Genomic DNA, 22,763 nt, shown 5'->3' on the forward strand with positions numbered 1-22,763 from the left:
ACTCAGAGACTGCAAACCTTTACTTTAAGTCTCATCACACAGAAATGATAAATATTTGCTTATGTTGGATTTTCTGTGTTTTACATGATTGTAAGTAACTTTATTAATACAGCAGGAGGTCTCCTTTAGTTTAAAGCCTCGTTCAACAACCTGCAAACTCTGCAGGAAATCTCTGATGCAGGCAGGCGCTCTGCAACACACCGCCGTCTCCAGGTGCACTGTGGGTAATGTAGGCACCAGCTTTTAATAAGGAATAAAAAAAGAGTTTCTGCTGAATCGATTTTCATCCTGTGCATCATGAGTCTATTATATATATATATTTATACATATATAATAATATGGATATAGGATCAATAAGCAGGATGAAATGAAGGGAAACATTAAATTTCAGTCTCATGTTCTCTCTGTGGTCGTCCTCAGTAACTGCTGCCCTCGTGTCTCCTCTCATCAGCAGCTCACGTGTCTGATAATGAACCGGTTTGGGAGACTCTCCAGCAGTGTTTACCTGCAGCTCCGTGTTCTATTGATTGTGTTTGTTTCTTCGTTACAGCAGACGGAGGAGGAGGAGGTGTTTGCGTCTGTCAGAGTTTCACAGTAACGCTCGTGTTTCTCTCTCAGGTCACATGTCAACAGCAACATGATGATGATCAAACTGCAGAAGCAGCTGGCTGACAGGTCCAACGCCATCGCAGAGCTGGAGGGTCGATTCCTGCAAATACAAGAGGTGAGCAGCTGTACGGCCTCGTCCTCGCCGCAGAAACATCCACCCACGAGGCAAATAATCAATTCAGCACTGACAGATCAATACCTGTGTCTTCACCAAACACCTGAAACATCTTCACGGTTTGAGTCTGTTTTCTCGCCATCATGTGATGAAGCACAGATGGGCTATCAGACAGGAAGTGAGTCTGAGGGTTCATACAGAGACCCGTCATGGTGGCTTTGCTTTGTTACATTAAACCAAACAAAGCCGGCGTAGCTCCGCCCCCGCGTATGCTGGCGTTCTGCAACCAGAGGCGTGACATGTATCACAACAGGGATGGCGTCTATTGTTCCAGCTGTCCCTTTTACGCCGACGTCGATCCGGCAGTGTGACCACTTCCTCTGCCGGCTTAATGTCCGAACAGCACCGGTCTGTGTTCGTAGCTTCTACACAGAACAGCGAGGCAATAACGCAATAACGGCACAACATTCCCGCCATGAACAGGCTGTGTAAACAGAACAATCCTTCCTCCTCTGCTCTTTGCTCTTTGTTTAAGTAGTACATTTATTGTCAGATGAGACAACCTGATGCTAAAACACGCTACACTCACTGTGTCCTCAAAGTCTGAATTTAAAGGCAAATCAATCTCAGTTTTGGTTCTTTTGAAAGTTTTATATATAACGTCCTCACTGTCTGTCTCAGAGGTTTTCACTGTGGAAAAGAAAGCCATCAAATATTTAGTCAGTAGGAGTCTGAGGAAGATGCTGACCTGGTTTGAGAATTATAAATTAATTATGTGAAGAGTTTTTTTATATAAAGGAGGAATGTCTCATGTTTAGGAAAATCCTCCACACGATCCGACAGAAACAAACAACAGCAGGAAACTGAAATTTGAATTTGTTGGTCTCCAAACGTAAGATTGGAAAGTGTCTGACATGCGTGTTTTCAGCCTCTCAGCACTCCAGATGTTCCAGATGTACCTGCACTATTCACTGATCTCATCCAATCAGCTGCTTTCAATGCTGCACATGCATCAGTTTCACAGCAGAGGACATTGAGACGCTGACGTCTTCTGCAACACTCAGAGTAAAAGATGACAGTAAATGTTGTTAATGGAACGTGTATTTGTGTGATTCAGAGTCAGAGGACCCTGAAGGTCAGTCATGACGCAGCGATGATGAAGGTGGACGAGCTGTCGGCTCAGCTGAAGGACGAACGACTGAAGAGTCTGGAGCTGGAGAAACAGCTGCAGAGCTCCGTCATCTCCACGAAGAAGATGGAGCAGGTGACACAAAGCAGAGTATCACAGTAACATGGTAGTATAACTACACAGTAAATCACAGTAACATGATAGTTTAACTACACAGTAAATCACAGTAACATGATAGTATAACTACACAGTAAATCACAGTAACATGATAGTTTAACTACACAGTAAATCACAGTAACATGATGTTAATTCCTGTAGTACAGAGTATAACTACACAGTAAATCACAGTAACATGATAGTATAACTACACAGTAAATCACAGTAACATGATAGTATAACTACACAGTAAATCACAGTAACATGATAGTATAACTACACAGTAAATCACAGTAACATGATAGTATAACTACACAGTAAATCACAGTAACATGATAGTATAACTACACAGTAAATCACAGTAACATGATAGTATAACTACACAGTAAATCACAGTAACATGTTACCTCCTGTAGTACAGAGTATAACTACACAGTAAATCACAGTAACATGATAGTATAACTACACAGTAAATCACAGTAACATGATAGTATAACTACACAGTAAATCACAGTAACATGTTACCTCCTGTAGTACAGAGTATAACTACACAGTAAATCACAGTAACATGATGTTACCTCCTGTAGTACAGAGTATAACTACACAGTAAAACACTGTAGTACAGAGTATAACTAAACCACATGTTGGTAATCTGGTGTTTTGCAGCTGCAGGAGCGAATCGGTGATCTGCAGCAGGAACGAGACCTGCTGAAGGACAATAATGACAAACTGGTGAACAGGTGAGCAGCTCTGATGCTTTGCTCTTATTGTTTTCAGTGGGAGTAGATCTCATTTCAAGATTTGTTTTAAAGAGGTAATTAAACTTTTTTGTGGAAAATATTATTATTCACATTAGAGTATTTTTACACGTCATGAAACGTGTGGAGGAGATCTTTCCCTTTAACACTATAACAGGAAATTCAAAGTAAAATGTGGCTCAGTTGAACATAACTCGCAACTATTAAAATAAGTGAAATTACAAATAGATCAACTTTTATGACTTCTGTTACATCGATATCCATCATTTGGATCTTTTAGAGACGTTATTTAACGGCCAGCTGACAGACAGATGCTGAAGCCATCTTCAGCGTTTCCTCCATCATTCTTCTCAGCTGCAGCTGAACTAAACTAAGAACAGCTGAAACATTTATTTTCTGACAAACCGGCCTCCTGTATGAAGGAAGGAGTTGATGGAACATATTGATATGACTAAGTTAGGTTGTTTAGAGTGTTATTACACAGATACTGTACATCTGTCACTTCACACTCTTCAGTCTTTATTGATGATGATCAATAGTTCAGCTTAGATGAATCATGATGTTCTCTGTGTGTCTTCAGCGCCTTCGACGTCTCTCAGCAGCAGAAGTGGAGCGTTCAGGAGCAGCAGCTGAAGTTACAAATCGCACAGCTGGAGACGGCGCTGAAGGCCGACCTCGTCGACAAAAACCAGATCCTCGACAAAATCAAGGCTGAGAGGGGTACCGGCACCTCTTTATGACATCATACATCATCTCATATAACATCTCATCTGCAAGTCAGCCAGTGAATGATGAGGGTCCACTAAAGTATCACGATCATGTTTGTAACTGGACCTTTGTCTGATGTAGGATTACAACTTACTATTGTTTTCATAATTAAAATATATATAAAACCAGAGTCTGAATGTGTAGAGTTAAAATGTTTTTTGTGTGACTGACCAACAGCCTGAAACCAAAACATTTCATTTCAAAATATTACAACAAGAAAACCAGCAAATCCTCATTAATTGATTATCAAAACAGTTGCAGATCCAGTCTAATCTAATCTAATCTAATCTAATCTAATCTAATCTAATCTAATCTAATCTAATCTAAGAATCATGTTCTGCTGCAGAGTGGATCATAAATCACACTGATGTTCAAAAGATATTTTTGAATGAAAATAATCAGATTTATTGTTTTCAGACACAAACGAGAAGCTGACAGAAGAAAATCAGAAGCTTCATCTTCAGTTTGTGGAACAGAAGCAGCAGCTGGAAGAACTGACTGATCGTCTGAAGTCCCACAGCAGGGTGAGATCAATCAATAATCAATATATCCAAACACACATACATTTCAGTCCAGGTTTGTATTTCATTAAACATCACACAGTTGCAGACACTCAGAGTGACTTTAAATAAACAGCTGACTTCCAGTAAACCTGCAGCAGTTCAGTGTTTGTCTGCTTGTTGCAGATTTCATCTTCAGTTTTACAACATTAACAGTCAAACATACAAATGATTCCAGCTGCAATAGTGAAGTTTCTTTTCTCCTTTTAGATGAAAACCCTGTAAATATCCCTCAGTACGTTCAGCTGCATGTATTTTAATGTGTCATCAAGTTATTAAGTAGATTTTGTTGGATTCAGAGTATTCAGGAACTGTTTAAACTTTGATAGTCTTACATATAGAGACACTATATATGCTATAAACCAGTAACTGATTCTCTGTGTATGTTCCTTAAAGGAGAGCGAGTACGACGTGGACGAACTCACAGAGGCTCTGCTGCTAATTAAGGTCAGTGGAACAATAAAGGTGAAATCTACAGTATGTTGTCAGGTATACTTTACCTGGAAAAGGTCAGTTAAACACATGAAACATTTAAACACAGAAGCGTAAATGTCAGAAGAGCGGCGAGCTGGGCTTCCTGAAGGAGGAGGAGGACGGAGCGAGCGGCGGCACAGAGAGCGCCGTCAGACAGCTGCGAGCCGCTCACGCCGAAACCATCCAGGAGCTGGAGAAGACCAGAAGCATCCTCAGCATGGAGAGCAAGATCAGCAAAGACTACAAGGTATCTGTGAAACCAGGTTCACTGCAGGAGCCGGAAACTGAGCTCAGAGAGTAACAAGGCAGAGCAAAACCAGCGGACCTTCTCTGGTGATGGAGATGATGTTGATTCTTGTTTCAGGGGCTGTTTGCCTTTAGTCTCCAGCCGTTAAACACCTGATCCTTTCAGCTGAGGTCGTGTGATGGAACCGTTTGGTTCTCTGGTTTCCAGCTGCTGCGATTCTTTGTTTTATATCAAACTGAATATCTGTTGGCCAGACACAACAAGACATTTGATGACATCACCAAGGTCTTGGGCAAAATGTGATCAGTTTATCTAAAAAATATAATGGAAATAATGGTGAGCTGCAGCCCAAGTATATTTGCTTTAGTTCAGTCCAGGTTTGTTGTCTTAATACAATGCAGAGAACACGGACAGTGAAAAGTGTCTTAAAAAAAAGAGCCAATACGCATGAATTCAAAACATGAAACAATATAAACACGCAATAACAGAGGAAGGAAACACGATATACAGTTGACTATAAACATGTGTAGAGCAGCTGGATGACTAACATCCTGCTTCTGATCAGCACGTCGTCCTAAAACTGCTGGACTGTGGACGAAGTGAAAGTCCTGCCTCGTTGAGATAATTACTGGTAATAAACTCTGAGGTCTGTTTCATATATCAGCTGCTGAACCAAAACTAACTAACTAGCTAGCTAACCAATTAGCTAACTAACCAGCTAACTAACTCCTCTCACACAGAGTAAACCTGATAAGATATTAATTCCCCCTGTGCAGTCAAAATGTTCCTCGCTCAGAGTTTGTGATGATCAGAGTCTGACATGCTAACCATGCTAACTATGCTAACCATGCTAGCCAAGCTAACCATGCTAAGTAGACGTGTCCTCTGCTCTTGTGATGAGGCGGAGCTGGCGGCGGTGCTGCAGAAGATGGACAGCGACAGACTCCAGTCTGAGCAGAAGCTGCAACATCAGGCTCAGCTGCTGGACACCAGAGCAGCAAAGATCAAGAAGCTGGAAGGTAATTCTCTCCATCGTCATCATCACTTCGTCCACTTTGATGCCCTCACTTCCTGTGGTTAACGAGGTAGCAGCTACAGAAAACACTAGTTGAGCAGCTACTTTGTCAGAAGTCCAACAGAAGAGCAGCCAAACAAACTGTTTTCAACGTCTGTTAGAGCGACAATAATTAGCCAATTAATTGATTATAATCCAAAGAAAATAAATGGGAAACTACTTTAATAATCAATTATTCATTTAGTTAAGCAAAAACGTCAAACAGAATGAGGCAGAAACACTTTCTACTTTACAGCTTCATATGTAGGAAGCAGGAGGCAATGTGATGAAGATGAGAACTGCAGTTTCTGTGTCTGTTCTCCATCAGGTCTCATTTCTCTTCCTGTTTCTCAGCTCAGCTCAGAGACATCGCCTACGGCACCAAAGCCCACGTCTTCAAACCGGACATCACCGATGAAGACGAGGCAGATGAGCTCGATGAAAGTCTTCATCTGGAGCGAGGAGAGAACCTTCTGGAGCTGCAGATAGTCGGCGCCGCTCTGTCTGCGTCCGCCCTGCAGACTCTGGGTGACGCCGAACCCTCCACCTTCTGCACCTACTCCTTCTATCTGTTTGAGCTGCACTCCACGCCGGTGGCCACCGGCCAGAGGCCGCAGTACGGTTTCACATCCAAGTATGTGGTTAGCATGGACGAGCGCTTCTTGGACTACCTGCACAGGTACTCTGTCAGCGTGGAGCTACATCAGGCTCTAGGACTGGACTGGAGGACTCTGGCCAGCGGACAGCTTCGGCTGCAGCAGCTCCTGGAACAGGACGGGAAGGTTCATGGGACCATACCGCTGGTCGGTGAGTGAGAGCAGATCAAACTGCAGCTGGTAACGCAGTAAACATAAAGAAACACACACACACAGTTGAACTTGCTTTGTGATACAGACTATGTAGACCAGCTCTAGGTGCTAGCTGGTGGGATTTTGACCTGAAGCTACAGGTCCAAGTCCTCTGATTCACTATGAAAGTTTAGCTGTAAAGAGAGAAACACCTTGTGTTTGTTGACCTTGAGCGCCGCGTTTCAGCTGCAGTTCCTGCGCTGTGTTGAAGGTGAAGACTGCGGTTTTACTCCTGAGACTTCATGTAAACAGAACAAATCTCCTGAAAAGCCTCAACAGCAAAGAATCTCTACTGTAATTCTCAAAGAGATTTTTGGCAAGAAACTGCTTATTTTTCAAGGTTTTGTCAAACTCACACAGAGACTTTGAGTTTTAGGAAGTGTGTGACTGTGCTGCTGCTGTTATTGTTTGTCAGGTAAGTGTGAGGAGGCGCGGTCCTTCGGCTCTGTGGATTACTGGATGAGGCTGAGGATACCGATGACAGAAACCATCTGTCTGTATAAAGAGAAGGTGAAGGCTGTGGGCTACATCAACACCGCACTGAGCCAGGACGGACAGGTACAGTACCTGCGCTTTACATGTCCCTCATTGTAAAGAAAACGCTCCGGCCAGCATTATACTCTCTGAAACCAGCAGTCAGACAGTCAAACAGCTTGTCAGATTATCTAAACTACTTTATTTAGAGGTAAAAGTGAAAGTGAGCACACCTGTAATGCTCCAAATAATCCCTCATTACACAGACACAGTAAGTCAAAGTTGAACCAGTCAGTTTTCTTCTCCAAACAGGTTTCTGACAGTCTGATCGTCTCACTGCTTGTGTGTCTTTAAACAGAACATGAAAATCAAAGTGAGGGTTGTGATGAACCTTCAGTTCTTTTACTCTTATATAATGTCCAGTAATACAGCTCTGTAACACATTTACTGAAACTAACCGTCTTCTTCAGCTGCAGCCGCTCAGCAGCAGCAGCTGGAATGAACTCTGCATCAACGTGCAGCGCTGCAGAGACCTGCAGCCCGCCGTCTCCCAGCGACCCACCGGCTCCCAGCAGCCCGCCGTCTCCCAGCGGCCCGTCGGTTCCCAGCAGCTCAGCCCTTATGTGGTTTACAAGTTCTTTGACTTCCCCGACTATCCCACCGCCACCGTCCACGCCTGCTCCCACCCCCAGTTCAACGACGTCAAGTCCTACTCCGTCCCCATGGACGAGGATCTGGACCGGTACCTGAAGTCCGAGGCCCTTCAGTTCTACGTGTTCGACTACGAGGAGGAGCAGATGGACGTGTATGTGGGCAAAGCCCGAGTGCCTCTGCTGCCTCTGTCCCGGGACGACAGCATCAGCGGTGAGACGTTGTCTTCTCGCAGTGTCATCTGATCTAAATCAGCTTTTTAATGGTTTCAGCCACCTACTGATACCCATAGAGACCCACCACAGACCGGTTCTGTCTGGTCAGCAGTATCTGCCACAGTGAAGTGCTGGTACATCATCTGAGAGCTGAGAAGCTCAAGATGATGTTGAGATGTGTCAGGTTTTTGTAGTCATAAATCTGTAATAAACACTGTTTTGTTTAGACGCCTTTGACATATGAAGGCCGTTCTCATACGCAGTTATGTCTCATCAGTTGAAACCATTTGATGTACCCAGGAAAACATCCTCAGAATACTCCGTCTGTGATCACCCTCGAGGTCACTACAGGTCATTTTATCCAGTCAGGTCAAGTTTCACTACAGTCATCACACATGGAGCTAGCATGATGTGGTTGGTACCACTGGATTCCTCAGGTCCAGTATATTCATTATTCATTCATTCTGAAAGAAACTAATGTCTCAGAGGTTTAACTAATTAGTTAATTAATCGAACCACCAACCCTACGCGTGGAGGACCCCCCCCCCACCTCCTGAGCCACAGACGCCTCTTTAGGGTCATTTAGTAACAAACTAATCCGTTCTGGGTGCGTCCTCACATCAGCTAAACAACTTCCTGGAGAAAACCTGACACACAGAGAGAGAGAGGTCCTGAATACAAGAAATATACCTGAAAGAGTTTCATGAAGCCTCTGAATGATTTTACTGTCCCGCCCTGCGTCCAGCTGTCTTTCAGTGTTTTCTACCGAGTTGAATGTGTTTCCTGTTTGTGCTGCAGGTGTGTTTGAGCTGACCGACCCCTCCGGACTTCCTGCCGGCCATCTTGAAGTCACACTGAAGTGGAGGTTCGCTTACCGTCCTCCAGGCTCCGTTATGACTGTCGAAGAACCCGAATTCATCCCCAAAGAGAAGCGTGAAGAGGAAACAGCTGAGGAAGAGAAGAAAGACAAAGATGAGGCTCTTCATCCCTCTTCCCTCCCTGACGCTGCTGCTTCTAAGGTCAGCAGATAAAAACATCCTGAACATCCATGAAGAACAGAGAGAACAGAGCTCTGACACTTTGAGCCAACAGAGACATGCAGCAGCAGCTCATGGTGTTAATGATCATAACATCCTCTTACCTGAGTGTTTTCTCCCATCAGGCACCGCTGCCGAAGCTCAGACAGAGGACACAAGCGAAGGCACCGGCGGCTAAAAAGGTCACGTTCATAGAAAGCTCCGCTGCAGACGAGCAGGTGAGATGTTTTCATGCGTGATGTCAGATGATGTTCAGAAGCCTGTTCACATCCTGTTTGGTTATTATTAAAAAGATCACAAGATTACAAACAATAAATAAACAATAAATATAACAATAAAACATGTGGAGCAATAAAAGACTGAAATATAATCAGGTAAGAATAAAGACAACCAGACCTTTAATTAAAATAAATGGAGACATGCCGTAACGAGCTAAATCCGGATACACTGAAGACTAAAAGAACATTTTAAGAAGGCGTTTGAAAGAGGAAAGAGACTCAGCGAGCAGGTTGCCAGGGACGACCAGGAGACTCCTGACCTCCTGAGAAGGTCTTCACGATGTAAAAGTTCTCTCCTCTAAGACAAGCAGGCAGCCGGTGGAGGGAATAAAACTGGAGGAATAGGACTGAATTTCCTGTTTTAGTTAAAAGTCTGACAGTCTTTTGATTCAGACAGGATCAAATGACCCTTACAGAGACCCTTACTGCCGTCAGTCAGTGTGCTGAGGCGTCAGATACCTGCTGCAGTTACCACCTGTTGCAGCAGAGTCTCACTTTAACTCAACAGGATTTAATTATATGGTGGAAATATTGACTAAAAGTCTGTTTTTGTACTGGTCACAGGCTGAAGACTGGAGCTCAGCAGGTCCCAGTTTACGCCTCGTATGAAACGCCTCGTATGAAACGCGTCGTATGAAACGCGTCGTTTGAAACGCGTCGTATGAAACGCGTCGTATGAAACGCGTCGTATGAAACGCGTCGTATGAAACGCGTCGTATGAAACGTGTTGTATGAAACGCCTCGTATGAAACGCCTCGTATGAAACGCCTCGTATGAAACGCGGCTAATGAAACGCGGCTAATGAAACGCGTCGTATGAAACGCGTCGTATGAAACACGTCGTATGAAACGCGTCGTATGAAACGCGTCGTTTGAAACGCCTCGTATGAAACGCCTCGTATGAAACGCCTCGTATGAAACGCGTCGTATGAAACGCGTCGTATGAAACGCGTCGTTTGAAACGCCTCGTATGAAACGCCTCGTATGAAACGCCTCGTATGAAACGCCTCGTATGAAACGCGGCTAATGAAACGCGGCTAATGAAACGCGTCGTATGAAACGCGTCGTATGAAACGCGTCGTATGAAACGCGTCGTTTGAAACGCGGCTAATGAAACGCGTCGTTTGAAACGCGTCGTATGAAACGCGTCGTATGAAACGCGGCTAATGAAACGCGTCGTATGAAACGCGTCGTATGAAACGCGGCTAATGTAACGCGTCGTATGAAAAGCCTCGTATGAAATGCGTCGTATGAAACACGGCGTCTGAAACGCCTCGTGTAAAACGTATCGTATGAAACACGGGTCTGAAACGCCTCGTATGAAATGCTTCGTATGAAACGTCTTGTATGAAAGGCGTCGTTTGAAACACCTCGTATGAAACGCGTCGTATGAAACGCGTCGTATGAAACGCGTCGTATGAAACGCGTCGTTTGAAACGCGTCGTTTGAAACGCGTAGTTTGAAACTCCTCGTTTGAAAAGCATCGTTTAAAACGCAGCGTATGAAACACATCGTTTGAAACGTGTCGTATGAAATGCGTCGTTTGAAACGCCTTGTTTGAAACGCGTCGTTTGAAACGCGTCGTTTGAAACGCCTTGTTTGAAACGCATCGTTTGAAACGTGTAGTTTGAAACTCCTCGTTTAAAACGCAGCGTATGAAACGCATCGTTTAAAACAGCGTTTGAAACGCGTCGTATGAAACACCTCGTATGAAACGCGTCGTATGAAACGCGTCGTATGAAACGCCTCGTATGAAACACGTCGTATGAAACGCCTCGTATGAAACGCCTCGTATGAAACGCCTCGTATGAAACGCGGCTAATGAAATGCGTCGTATGAAATGCGGCTAATGAAACGCGTCGTATGAAACGCGTCATATGAAACGCGTCGTATGAAACGCCTCGTATGAAACGCGGCTCATGAAACGCATCGTATAAAACGCATCGTATGAAACAGCGTATGAAACGCATCGTATGAAACACGGCGTCTGAAACGCCTCGTATAAAACGCATCGTATGAAACACGGCGTCTGAAACGCGTCGTATGAAATGCATTGTATGAAACGCATCGTATGAAACACGGCGTCTGAAACGCCTCGTATAAAACGTATCGTATGAAACACGGGTCTGAAACGCCTCGTATGAAATGCTTCGTATGAAACGTCTTGTATGAAAGGCGTCGTTTGAAACGCCTCGTATAAAACGCATCGTATAAAACACAGCGTTTGAAACGCCTCGTTTGAAACGCGTTGTATGAAACGCATCGTTTAAAACGTATCATATGAAACACAGCGTTTGAAACGCCTCGTATGAAATGCTTCGTATGAAACGTCTTGTATGAAAGGTGTCGTTTGAAACGCCTCATTTGAAACGCCTCGTATGAAACGCGGCTCATGAAACGCATCGTATAAAACGCATCGTATGAAACAGCGTTTGAAACGCCTCGTTTGAAACGCGTCGTATGAAACGCGTCGTATGAAACGCGTCGTTTGAAACGCCTCGTATGAAACGCCTCGTATGAAACGCGGCTAATGAAACGCGGCTAATGAAACGCGTCGTATGAAACGCGTCGTATGAAACGCGTCGTATGAAACGCGTCATTTGAAACGCGGCTAATGAAACGCGTCGTTTGAAACGCGTCGTATGAAACACGTCGTATGAAACGCGGCTAATGAAACGCGTCGTATGAAACGCGTCGTATGAAACGCGTCGTATGAAACGCGTCGTATGAAACGTGTCGTATGAAACGCGTCGTATGAAACGCGGCTAATGTAACGCGTCGTATGAAAAGCCTCGTATGAAATGCGTCGTATGAAACGCGACGTATGAAACGCATCGTATGAAACACGGCGTCTGAAACGCCTCGTGTAAAACGTATTGTATGAAACACGGGTCTGAAACGCCTCGTATGAAATGCTTCGTATGAAACGTCTTGTATGAAAGGCGTCGTTTGAAACACCTCGTATGAAACGCGTCGTATGAAACGCGTCGTATGAAACGCGTCGTATGAAACGCGTCGTTTGAAACGCGTCGTTTGAAACGCGTAGTTTGAAACTCCTCGTTTGAAAAGCATCGTTTAAAACGCAGCGTATGAAACACATCGTTTGAAACGTGTCGTATGAAATGCGTCGTTTGAAACGCGTCGTTTGAAACGCGTCGTTTGAAACGCCTTGTTTGAAACGCATCGTTTGAAACGTGTAGTTTGAAACTCCTCGTTTAAAACGCAGCGTATGAAACGCATCGTTTAAAACACAGCGTTTGAAACGCGTCGTATGAAACACCTCGTATGAAACGCGTCGTATGAAACGCGTCGTATGAAACGCCTCGTATGAAACACGTCGTATGAAACGCCTCGTATGAAACGCCTCGTATGAAACGCCTCGTATGAAACGCGGCTAATGAAATGCGTCGTATGAAATGCGGCTAATGAAACGCGTCGTATGAAACGCGTCATATGAAACGCGTCGTATGAAACGCCTCGTATGAAACGCGGCTCATGAAACGCATCGTATAAAACGCATCGTATGAAACAGCGTATGAAACGCATCGTATGAAACACGGCGTCTGAAACGCCTCGTATAAAACGCATCGTATGAAACACGGCGTCTGAAACGCGTCGTATGAAATGCATTGTATGAAACGCATCGTATGAAACACGCGTCTGAAACGCCTCGTATAAAACGTATCGTATGAAACACGGGTCTGAAACGCCTCGTATGAAATGCTTCGTATGAAACGTCTTGTATGAAAGGCGTCGTTTGAAACGCCTCGTATAAAACGCATCGTATAAAACACAGTGTTTGAAACGCCTCGTTTGAAACGCGTTGTATGAAACGCATCGTTTAAAACGTATCATATGAAACACAGCGTTTGAAACGCCTCGTATGAAATGCTTCGTATGAAACGTCTTGTATGAAAGGTGTCGTTTGAAACGCCTCATTTGAAACGCCTCGTATGAAACGCGGCTCATGAAACGCATCGTATAAAACGCATCGTATGAAACAGCGTTTGAAACGCCTCGTTTGAAACGCGTCGTATGAAACGCGTCGTATGAAACGCGTCGTATGAAACGCGTCGTTTGAAACGCGTAGTTTGAAACTCCTCGTTTGAAACGCATCGTTTAAAACGCAGCGTATGAAACACATCGTTTGCAACGCGTCGTATGAAATGCGTCGTTTGAAACGCCTTGTTTGAAACGCGTCGTTTGAAACGCGTCGTTTGAAACGCCTTGTTTGAAATGCATCGTTTGAAACGTGTAGTTTGAAACTCCTCGTTTAAAACGCAGCGTATGAAACGCATCGTTTAAAACACAGCGTTTGAAACGCGTCGTATGAAACGTGTCGTATGAAACACCTCGTATGAAATGCGTCGTATGAAACGCGTCGTATGAAACGCGTCGTATGAAACGCGTCGTTTGAAACGCGTAGTTTGAAACTCCTCGTTTGAAACGCATCGTTTAAAACGCAGCGTATGAAACACATCGTTTGAAACGCGTCGTATGAAATGCGTCGTTTAAAACGCAGCGTATGAAACACATCGTTTGAAACGCGTCGTATGAAATGCGTCGTTTGAAACGCCTTGTTTGAAACGCGTCGTTTGAAACGCGTCGTTTGAAACGCCTTGTTTGAAACTCCTCGTTTAAAACGCAGCGTATGAAACGCATCGTTTAAAACACAGCGTTTGAAACGCGTCGTATGAAACGCGTCGTATGAAACGCGTCGTATGAAACGCGTCATATGAAACGTGTTGTATGAAACGCCTCGTATGAAACGCGTCGTATGAAACGCGTCGTATGAAACGCGTCGTATGAAACGCGTCGTATGAAACGCGTCGTATGAAACGTGTTGTTTGAAACGCCTCGTATGAAACGCCTCGTATGAAACGCAGCTAATGAAACGCCTCGTATGAAACGCCTCGTATGAAACGCGTCGTATGAAACGCCTCATATGAAATGCGTCGTATGAAACGCGTTGTGTGAAACGCATCGTATGAAACACGGCGTCTGAAACGCCTTGTATAAAACGTATCGTATGAAACACGGGTCTGAAACGCCTCGTATGAAATGCTTCGTATGAAACGTCTTGTATGGAAGGCGTCGTTTGAAACGCCTCGTATGAAACGCGGCTCATGAAACGTATCGTATAAAACGCATCGTATGAAACGCATCGTATGAAACACGGCGTCTGAAACGCCTCGTATGAAACGCATCGTATGAAACACGGCGTCTGAAACGCCTCGTATAAAACGTATCGTATGAAACACGGGTCTGAAACGTCTTGTATGAAAGGCGTCGTTTGAAACGCCTCGTATAAAACGCATCGTATAAAACACAGCGTTTGAAACGCCTCGTTTGAAACGCGTCGTATGAAACGCGTCGTATGAAACGCGTCGTATGAAACGCATCGTTTAAAACGTATCATATGAAACACAGCGTTTGAAACGCCTCGTATGAAATGCTTCGTATGAAACGTCTTGTATGAAAGGTGTCGTTTGAAACGCCTCATTTGAAACGCCTCGTATGAAACGCGGCTCATGAAACGCATCGTATAAAACGCATCGTATGAAACAGCGTTTGAAACGCCTCGTTTGAAACGCGTCGTATGAAACGCGTTGTATGAAACGCGTCGTATGAAACGCGTCGTATGAAACGCGTCGTATGAAACGCGTCGTTTGAAACGCGTAGTTTGAAACTCCTCGTTTGAAACGCATCGTTTAAAACGTGTAGTTTGAAACTCCTCATTTAAAACGCAGCGTATGAAACGCATCGTTTAAAACACAGCGTTTGAAACGCGTCGTATGAAACGTGTCGTATGAAACGCGTCGTTTGAAACGCGTCGTATGAAACGCGTCGTTTGAAACGCCTTGTTTGAAACGCGTCGTTTGAAACGCCTTGTTTGAAACGCGTCGTTTGAAACGTGTAGTTTGAAACTCCTCATTTAAAACGCAGCGTATGAAACGCATCATTTAAAACGCAGCGTATGAAACGCATCGTTTAAAACACAGCGTTTGAAACGCGTCGTATGAAACGTGTCGTATGAAACGCGTCGTTTGAAACGCGTCGTATGAAACGCGTCGTATGAAACGCGTCGTATGAAACGCGTCGTATGAAACGCGTTGTATGAAACGCCTCGTATGAAACGCCTCGTATGAAACGCCTCGTATGAAACGCCTCGTATGAAACGCCTCGTATGAAACGCGGCTAATGAAACGCGTCGTATGAAACGCGTCGTATGAAACGCGTCGTATGAAACGTGTCGTTTGAAACGCCTCGTATGAAACGCCTCGTATGAAACGCGGCTAATGAAACGCGTCGTTTGAAACGCGGCTAATGAAACACGTCGTTTGAAACGCGGCTAATGAAACGCCTCGTATGAAACGCCTCGTATGAAACGCGTCGTATGAAACGCCTCATATGAAATGCGTCGTATGAAACGCGTCGTATGAAACGCATCGTATGAAACACCTCATATGAAATGCGTCGTATGAAACGCCTCGTATGAAACGCATCGTATGAAACACGGCGTCTGAAACGCCTCGTATAAAACGTATCGTATGAAACACGGGTCTGAAACGCCTCGTATGAAATGCTTCATATGAAACGTCTTGTATGAAAGGCGTCGTTTGAAACGCCTCGTATGAAACGCGGCTCATGAAACGCATCGTATAAAACGCATCGTATGAAACACAGCGTATGAAACGCATCGTATGAAACACGGCGTCTGAAACGCCTCGTATAAAACGCATCGTATGAAACACGGCGTCTGAAACGCGTCGTATGAAACGCATCGTATGAAACGCATCGTATGAAACACGGCGTCTGAAACGCCTCGTATAAAACGTATTGTATGAAACACGGGTCTGAAACGCCTCGTATGAAATGCTTCGTATGAAACGTCTTGTATGAAAGGCGTCGTTTGAAACGCCTCGTATAAAACGCATCGTATAAAACACAGCGTTTGAAACGCCTCGTTTGAAACGCGTCGTATGAAACGCGTCGTATGAAACGCATCGTTTAAAATGTATCATATGAAACACAGCGTTTGAAACGCCTCGTATGAAATGCTTCGTATGAAACGTCTTGTATGAAAGGTGTCGTTTGAAACGCCTCATTTGAAACGCCTCGTATGAAACGCGGCTCATGAAACGCATCGTATAAAACGCATCGTATGAAACACAGCGTATGAAACGCCTCGTTTGAAACGCGTCGTATGAAACGTCTTGTATGAAAGGTCTTGTATGAAAGGTGTCGTTTGAAACGCCTCGTATGAAACGCGGCTCATGAAACGCATCGTATAAAACGCATCGTATGAAACACAGCGTATGAAACGCATCGTATGAAACAAGGCGTCTGAAACGCGTCGTATGAAACGCATCGTATGAAACGCATCGTATGAAACACGGCGTCTGAAACGCCTCGTATAAAACGTATTGTATGAAACACGGGTCTGAAACGCCTCGTATGAAATGCTTCGTATGAAACGTCTTGTATGAAAGGCGTCGTTTGAAACGCCTCGTATAAAACGCATCGTATAAAACACAGCGTTTGAAACGCCTCGTTTGAAACGCGTCGTATGAAACGCGTCGTATGAAACGCATCGTTTAAAATGTATCATATGAAACACAGCGTTTGAAACGCCTCGTATGAAATGCTTCGTATGAAACGTCTTGTATGAAAGGTGTCGTTTGAAACGCCTCATTTGAAACGCCTCGTATGAAACGCGGCTCATGAAACGCATCGTATAAAACGCATCGTATGAAACACAGCGTATGAAACGCCTCGTTTGAAACGCGTCGTATGAAACGTCTTGTATGAAAGGTCTTGTATGAAAGGTGTCGTTTGAAACGCCTCGTATGAAACGCGGCTCATGAAACGCATCGTATAAAACGCATCGTATGAAACACAGCGTATGAAACGCATCGTATGAAACAAGGCGTCTGAAACGCGTCGTATGAAACGCATCGTATGAAACGCATCGTATGAAACACGGCGTCTGAAACGCCTCGTATAAAACGTATTGTATGAAACACGGGTCTGAAACGCCTCGTATGAAATGCTTCGTATGAAACGTCTTGTATGAAAGGCGTCGTTTGAAACGCCTCGTATAAAACGCATCGTATAAAACACAGCGTTTGAAACGCCTCGTTTGAAACGCGTCGTATGAAACGCGTCGTATGAAACGCATCGTTTAAAACGTATCATATGAAACACAGCGTTTGAAACGCCTCGTATGAAATGCTTCGTATGAAACGTCTTGTATGAAAGGTGTCGTTTGAAACGCCTCATTTGAAACGCCTCGTATGAAACGCGGCTCATGAAACGCATCGTATAAAACGCATCGTATGAAACACAGCGTATGAAACGCCTCGTTTGAAACGCGTCGTATGAAACGTCTTGTATGAAAGGCGTCGTTTGAAACGCCTCGTATGAAACGCGGCTCATGAAACGCATCGTATAAAACGCATCGTATGAAACACAGCATATGAAACGCATCGTATGAAATACGGCGTCTGAAACGCCTCGTATAAAACGCATCGTATGAAACACGGCGTCTGAAACGCGTCGTATGAAACGCATCGTATGAAACGCATCACATGAAACACGGCGTCTGAAACGCCTCGTATAAAACGTATCGTATGAAACACGGGTCTGAAACGCCTCGTATGAAATGCTTCGTATGAAACGTCTTGTATGAAAGGCGTCGTTTGAAACGCCTCGTATAAAACGCATCGTATAAAACACAGCGTTTGAAACGCCTCGTTTGAAACGCGTCGTATGAAACGCGTCGTATGAAACGCATCGTTTAAAACGTATCATATGAAACACAGCGTTTGAAACGCCTCGTATGAAATGCTTCGTATGAAACGTCTTGTATGAAAGGTGTCGTTTGAAACGCCTCATTTGAAACGCCTCGTATGAAACGCGGCTCATGAAACGCATCGTATAAAACGCATTGTATGAAACAGCGTTTGAAACGCCTCGTTTGAAACGCGTCGTATGAAACGCGGCTCATGAAACGCATCGTATAAAACGCATCGTATGAAACACAGCGTATGAAACGCATCGTATGAAACACGGCGTCTGAAACGCGTCGTATGAAACGCATCGTATGAAACGCATCGTATGAAACACGGCGTCTGAAACGCCTCGTATAAAACGTATTGTATGAAACACGGGTCTGAAACGCCTCGTATGAAATGCTTCGTATGAAACGTCTTGTATGAAAGGCGTCGTTTGAAACGCCTCGTATAAAACGCATCGTATAAAACACAGCGTTTGAAACGCCTCGTTTGAAACGCGTCGTATGAAACGCGTCGTATGAAACGCATCGTTTAAAACGTATCATATGAAACACAGCGTTTGAAACGCCTCGTATGAAATGCTTCGTATGAAACGTCTTGTATGAAAGGTGTCGTTTGAAACGCCTCATTTGAAACGCCTCGTATGAAACGCGGCTCATGAAACGCATCGTATAAAACGCATCGTATGAAACACAGCGTATGAAACGCCTCGTTTGAAACGCGTCGTATGAAACGTCTTGTATGAAAGGCGTCGTTTGAAACGCCTCGTATGAAACGCGGCTCATGAAACGCATCGTATAAAACGCATCGTATGAAACACAGCGTATGAAACGCATCGTATGAAATACGGCGTCTGAAACGCCTCGTATAAAACGCATCGTATGAAACACGGCGTCTGAAACGCGTCGTATGAAACGCATCGTATGAAACGCATCACATGAAACACGGCGTCTGAAACGCCTCGTATAAAACGTATCGTATGAAACACGGGTCTGAAACGCCTCGTATGAAATGCTTCGTATGAAACGTCTTGTATGAAAGGCGTCGTTTGAAACGCCTCGTATAAAACGCATCGTATAAAACACAGCGTTTGAAACGCCTCGTTTGAAACGCGTCGTATGAAACGCGTCGTATGAAACGCATCGTTTAAAACGTATCATATGAAACACAGCGTTTGAAACGCCTCGTATGAAATGCTTCGTATGAAACGTCTTGTATGAAAGGTGTCGTTTGAAACGCCTCATTTGAAACGCCTCGTATGAAACGCGGCTCATGAAACGCATCGTATAAAACGCATTGTATGAAACAGCGTTTGAAACGCCTCGTTTGAAACGCGTCGTATGAAACGCGTTGTATGAAACGCGTCGTATGAAACGCGTCGTATGAAACGCGTCGTATGAAACGCGTCGTTTGAAACGCGTAGTTTGAAACTCCTCGTTTGAAACACATCGTTTAAAACGCAGCGTATGAAACACATCGTTTGAAACGCGTCGTATGAAATGCGTCGTTTGAAACGCGTCGTTTGAAACGCGTCGTTTGAAACGCGTCGTTTGAAACGCCTTGTTTGAAACGCATCGTTTGAAACGTGTAGTTTGAAACTCCTCGTTTAAAACGCAGTGTATGAAACGCATCGTTTAAAACACAGCGTTTGAAACGCGTCGTATGAAACGTGTCGTATGAAACGCGTCGTTTGAAACGCGTAGTTTGAAACACCTCGTATGAAACACGTCGTATGAAACGCGTCGTATGAAACGCGTCGTATGAAACGCGTCGTTTGAAACGCGTAGTTTGAAACACCTCGTATGAAACGCGTCGTATGAAACGCGTCGTATGAAACGCGTCGTATGAAACGCGTCGTTTGAAACGCGTAGTTTGAAACACCTCGTATGAAACACGTCGTATGAAACGCGTCGTATGAAACGCGTCGTATGAAACGCGTCGTTTGAAACGCGTAGTTTGAAACGCCTCGTTTGAAACGCGTCGTCTGAAACGCGTCATCTGTAACGTCTTTTGTGTTTTTGCAGCTCGTGTCTGAAGCTGCTCACATCACGGCAGAGGAAGAGGAGGATGAAGAGTCTCACTTTTCTGAAGGACAGCTGGTCGCAGCGAGCGCTCAGTCCTACTCTGACGATTCGGACATCTCCGAGGAGATTATTGAAGGTGAGGAAATATTGATTAGTATTGATCATTAGCGCCACTGTAAATATTATAGAAGGTAAGAGAATACTGATTTTTACTGTTGTCTGCTTCTTTAATTCTCTGTTTACAAAACACTTGTTGTTGTTCTTCTTGGCTGTTTTCTGTTTTCTTCACACTGGAAGAAAACAAGCAGCTGCTCTTCATCATCATCTCCCCAAACTCTCCCTGCACAGCCTGTTTTTAAGCCCTGTGCTCTGTCTGAAAGGTGCAGATGGGCTTTTTTTTTCTTACAACGCTTCCCGAGCACAGGAACATAAATATTGAATGTGGCTGTGAATAATCTTTAGAGCAGACTTCAGAAAAGTTAATGACGACTCTGAGAGGCAGCGGACTCTGCTTGTTGCTGAATATCCAGCTTATTAATAAGCGTCCACTCACCAAACGCAATAAAGGAGGCAATGAGTTCAAGATAGAAACAGTTTGTCAGAGAATCAGAGTTCTTCTCTTGTTGTTCCAGTGATTGATCTGTGTTTTCTCCTTCCTGCTTCCTGTCCGGATCCGTCCAGATGTTGAGGAGGTCCCAGCAGCTGCAGAGGATCAGAGGGAATCGACCCAGTCCGACAGCGATGACTGCATCGTTCATGGCCAGGCTGTGGGCAGGAAGGTCAGTGAACGCCTCTGTTTACCTTCCACACATAGAAGGAGACCTTGGATGGTGTGTTGTGAAGGTGTTTTGTTTGTACGGAGTTCGATCTGTATTCTGCGTTCAGGCAGGAGGTTGTTTCTGAAACCACAAACTTCCAGACAGAGTCGGTGTGAATGTTGTGGTGTTGTACGTGTCATCGAGTCAACAGTCCAGTCAGGAGAGATGGACTCATTCATTAAATGCATTTATTTAATTATCTGTGCACTGTGTAGTAATGACAGCTGATCTCCTGTCAGTCTGAACTCTGCTGTTCTCAGATGTTTTTATTCAGATTTAAAGATCTGAATAAAAACATCTTTTATTCCAAACACACTTAGTGTTTCTCTGACAGATGAAGAGAATGAACCCATTCTTTTGTTTTCATTGATCAGTTATAAGAACATTTTACTCACCAGCCTCATTGTGGAGTAAAGAGACGATAACGCAGCCTGAAGCTAAAAGACCTGAGGACAGGATGCGTCTGACACTGGTAGCTGTCAGTAATGAGAGGTTATTTAGTTTGTATCAGTCTCAGAGTAACTATCAGTTTCTCTACCAGCTACCTGCTGTTCTGATCCTCAAAGACTAAAATATTTCACCTGCTGAATCATCAGGAAGATGTTGAGCTTGTTTCCCAGGTTGCCCCTCTCTGTCTGTATCAGAACAAAGATGGCAGCCTGGCGGCTACCTGGACAGGAAACGGAACCAAAATCTTTGTGATTGTACAGCAGAATATTTTTTATCCAGATGGTTAGAAGAGTCTTTGTGGATTCTGGAAATACATTTAGAACAGCAGGGAGCTTAATGATCCTGTGACTGATACATGAGAGGCACAAACGTTAACGTGCTGTTACTCCGCTAACGTTAGCAGTAAAGCAGCTCAGAGGAAGCTGTTGCTTCTCTTCACTGTGTTATTGTTGGACCATGAAGAGTGAATCCTGTCTGTGTTTGTCCTGCTGACCTGCTGCTTTTACTCTCGACCTCTTTAGAAGCAGCAGAACTAAAGCGAGCCTGTGTTTTGTGCGTTTAAACTGAGATCTGTGTGTCGGTCCTCAGGCCGCTGAGCGCATGCGGGTGGAGGTGGTCTCTCTGAGCCTCAGGCCAGAATCTCGGGTGTCCCGGGACAGCAGTGTGGTGCGCCTGTTTGTGGAGTACTCCTTCCTGGATCTGCCCACAGAGGAAACCCCCCTGTCGCTGCCCAAACCCCCGCAGGGCAAAAGCATCAACTACAACTACAGCAAAGGTTAGAGTCACTGTGCAGCTGTATGATGGTAAAACTACGAGTCTGTACAGGTGTCCCATATATGAAGGACGTTTGTTTGAGACAGATTCTCTGCTGTTTTAAGGTCACTAAACAGTCACATAGTTCATTATGAATTTAATATTTTCTGCAATAAGAATATGTTTGTAAATCCCAACAGTAAGCAGAGACTCGTGTGTGTTTGTGTGTGTTGAATATGAGTTTGACCTTTGACCTGATGGTTGTCGTTCTGTCCCGGTAGTCGTTCCTGTGGACGCAGAGACTCACGGGGCGAGACGTCAGCTGCTGAGGGAAGTCCTGCAGGGACGAAACCCTCCGATGGAGAGGTGAGGAAACATCTGGAGAGCAGCTGGAGTTTATTATAGTAGTTTCTACTGTCAAACTGATCAAACACAACTTATTGACTTTACAATGAAAAGCAGAAAATCCTCACGAGAGGCTGGAATCAGAAAACCTGTTTTCATCTGTTATAGACGTCATCCACACAGCGACACCATTTATATTATTA

General features: G+C 44.4%; 1 protein-coding gene across 1 annotated transcript in view; it reads left to right on the top strand.

Annotated features, from left to right (window-relative positions):
• Positions 1–22,763, top strand: part of rpgrip1l (RPGRIP1 like) — a 30,100-nt gene that overhangs the window by 3,139 nt on the left and 4,198 nt on the right. Inside the window, exons 7-23 of the mRNA XM_042412013.1 lie at positions 619–724; positions 1,842–1,988; positions 2,676–2,749; positions 3,348–3,487; positions 3,953–4,059; positions 4,492–4,542; positions 4,637–4,816; positions 5,718–5,835; positions 6,225–6,677; positions 7,134–7,276; positions 7,663–8,056; positions 8,857–9,077; positions 9,221–9,313; positions 20,195–20,330; positions 20,876–20,973; positions 22,051–22,237; positions 22,497–22,581. Coding sequence (XP_042267947.1) covers positions 619–724; positions 1,842–1,988; positions 2,676–2,749; positions 3,348–3,487; positions 3,953–4,059; positions 4,492–4,542; positions 4,637–4,816; positions 5,718–5,835; positions 6,225–6,677; positions 7,134–7,276; positions 7,663–8,056; positions 8,857–9,077; positions 9,221–9,313; positions 20,195–20,330; positions 20,876–20,973; positions 22,051–22,237; positions 22,497–22,581 — 2,733 coding nt within the window. The remainder of the gene's footprint in view (positions 1–618; positions 725–1,841; positions 1,989–2,675; positions 2,750–3,347; positions 3,488–3,952; positions 4,060–4,491; positions 4,543–4,636; positions 4,817–5,717; positions 5,836–6,224; positions 6,678–7,133; positions 7,277–7,662; positions 8,057–8,856; positions 9,078–9,220; positions 9,314–20,194; positions 20,331–20,875; positions 20,974–22,050; positions 22,238–22,496; positions 22,582–22,763) is intronic.

This window comes from Thunnus maccoyii, chromosome 5, assembly GCF_910596095.1.
Source record: "Thunnus maccoyii chromosome 5, fThuMac1.1, whole genome shotgun sequence".
Classification (NCBI taxonomy): domain Eukaryota; kingdom Metazoa; phylum Chordata; class Actinopteri; order Scombriformes; family Scombridae; genus Thunnus; species Thunnus maccoyii.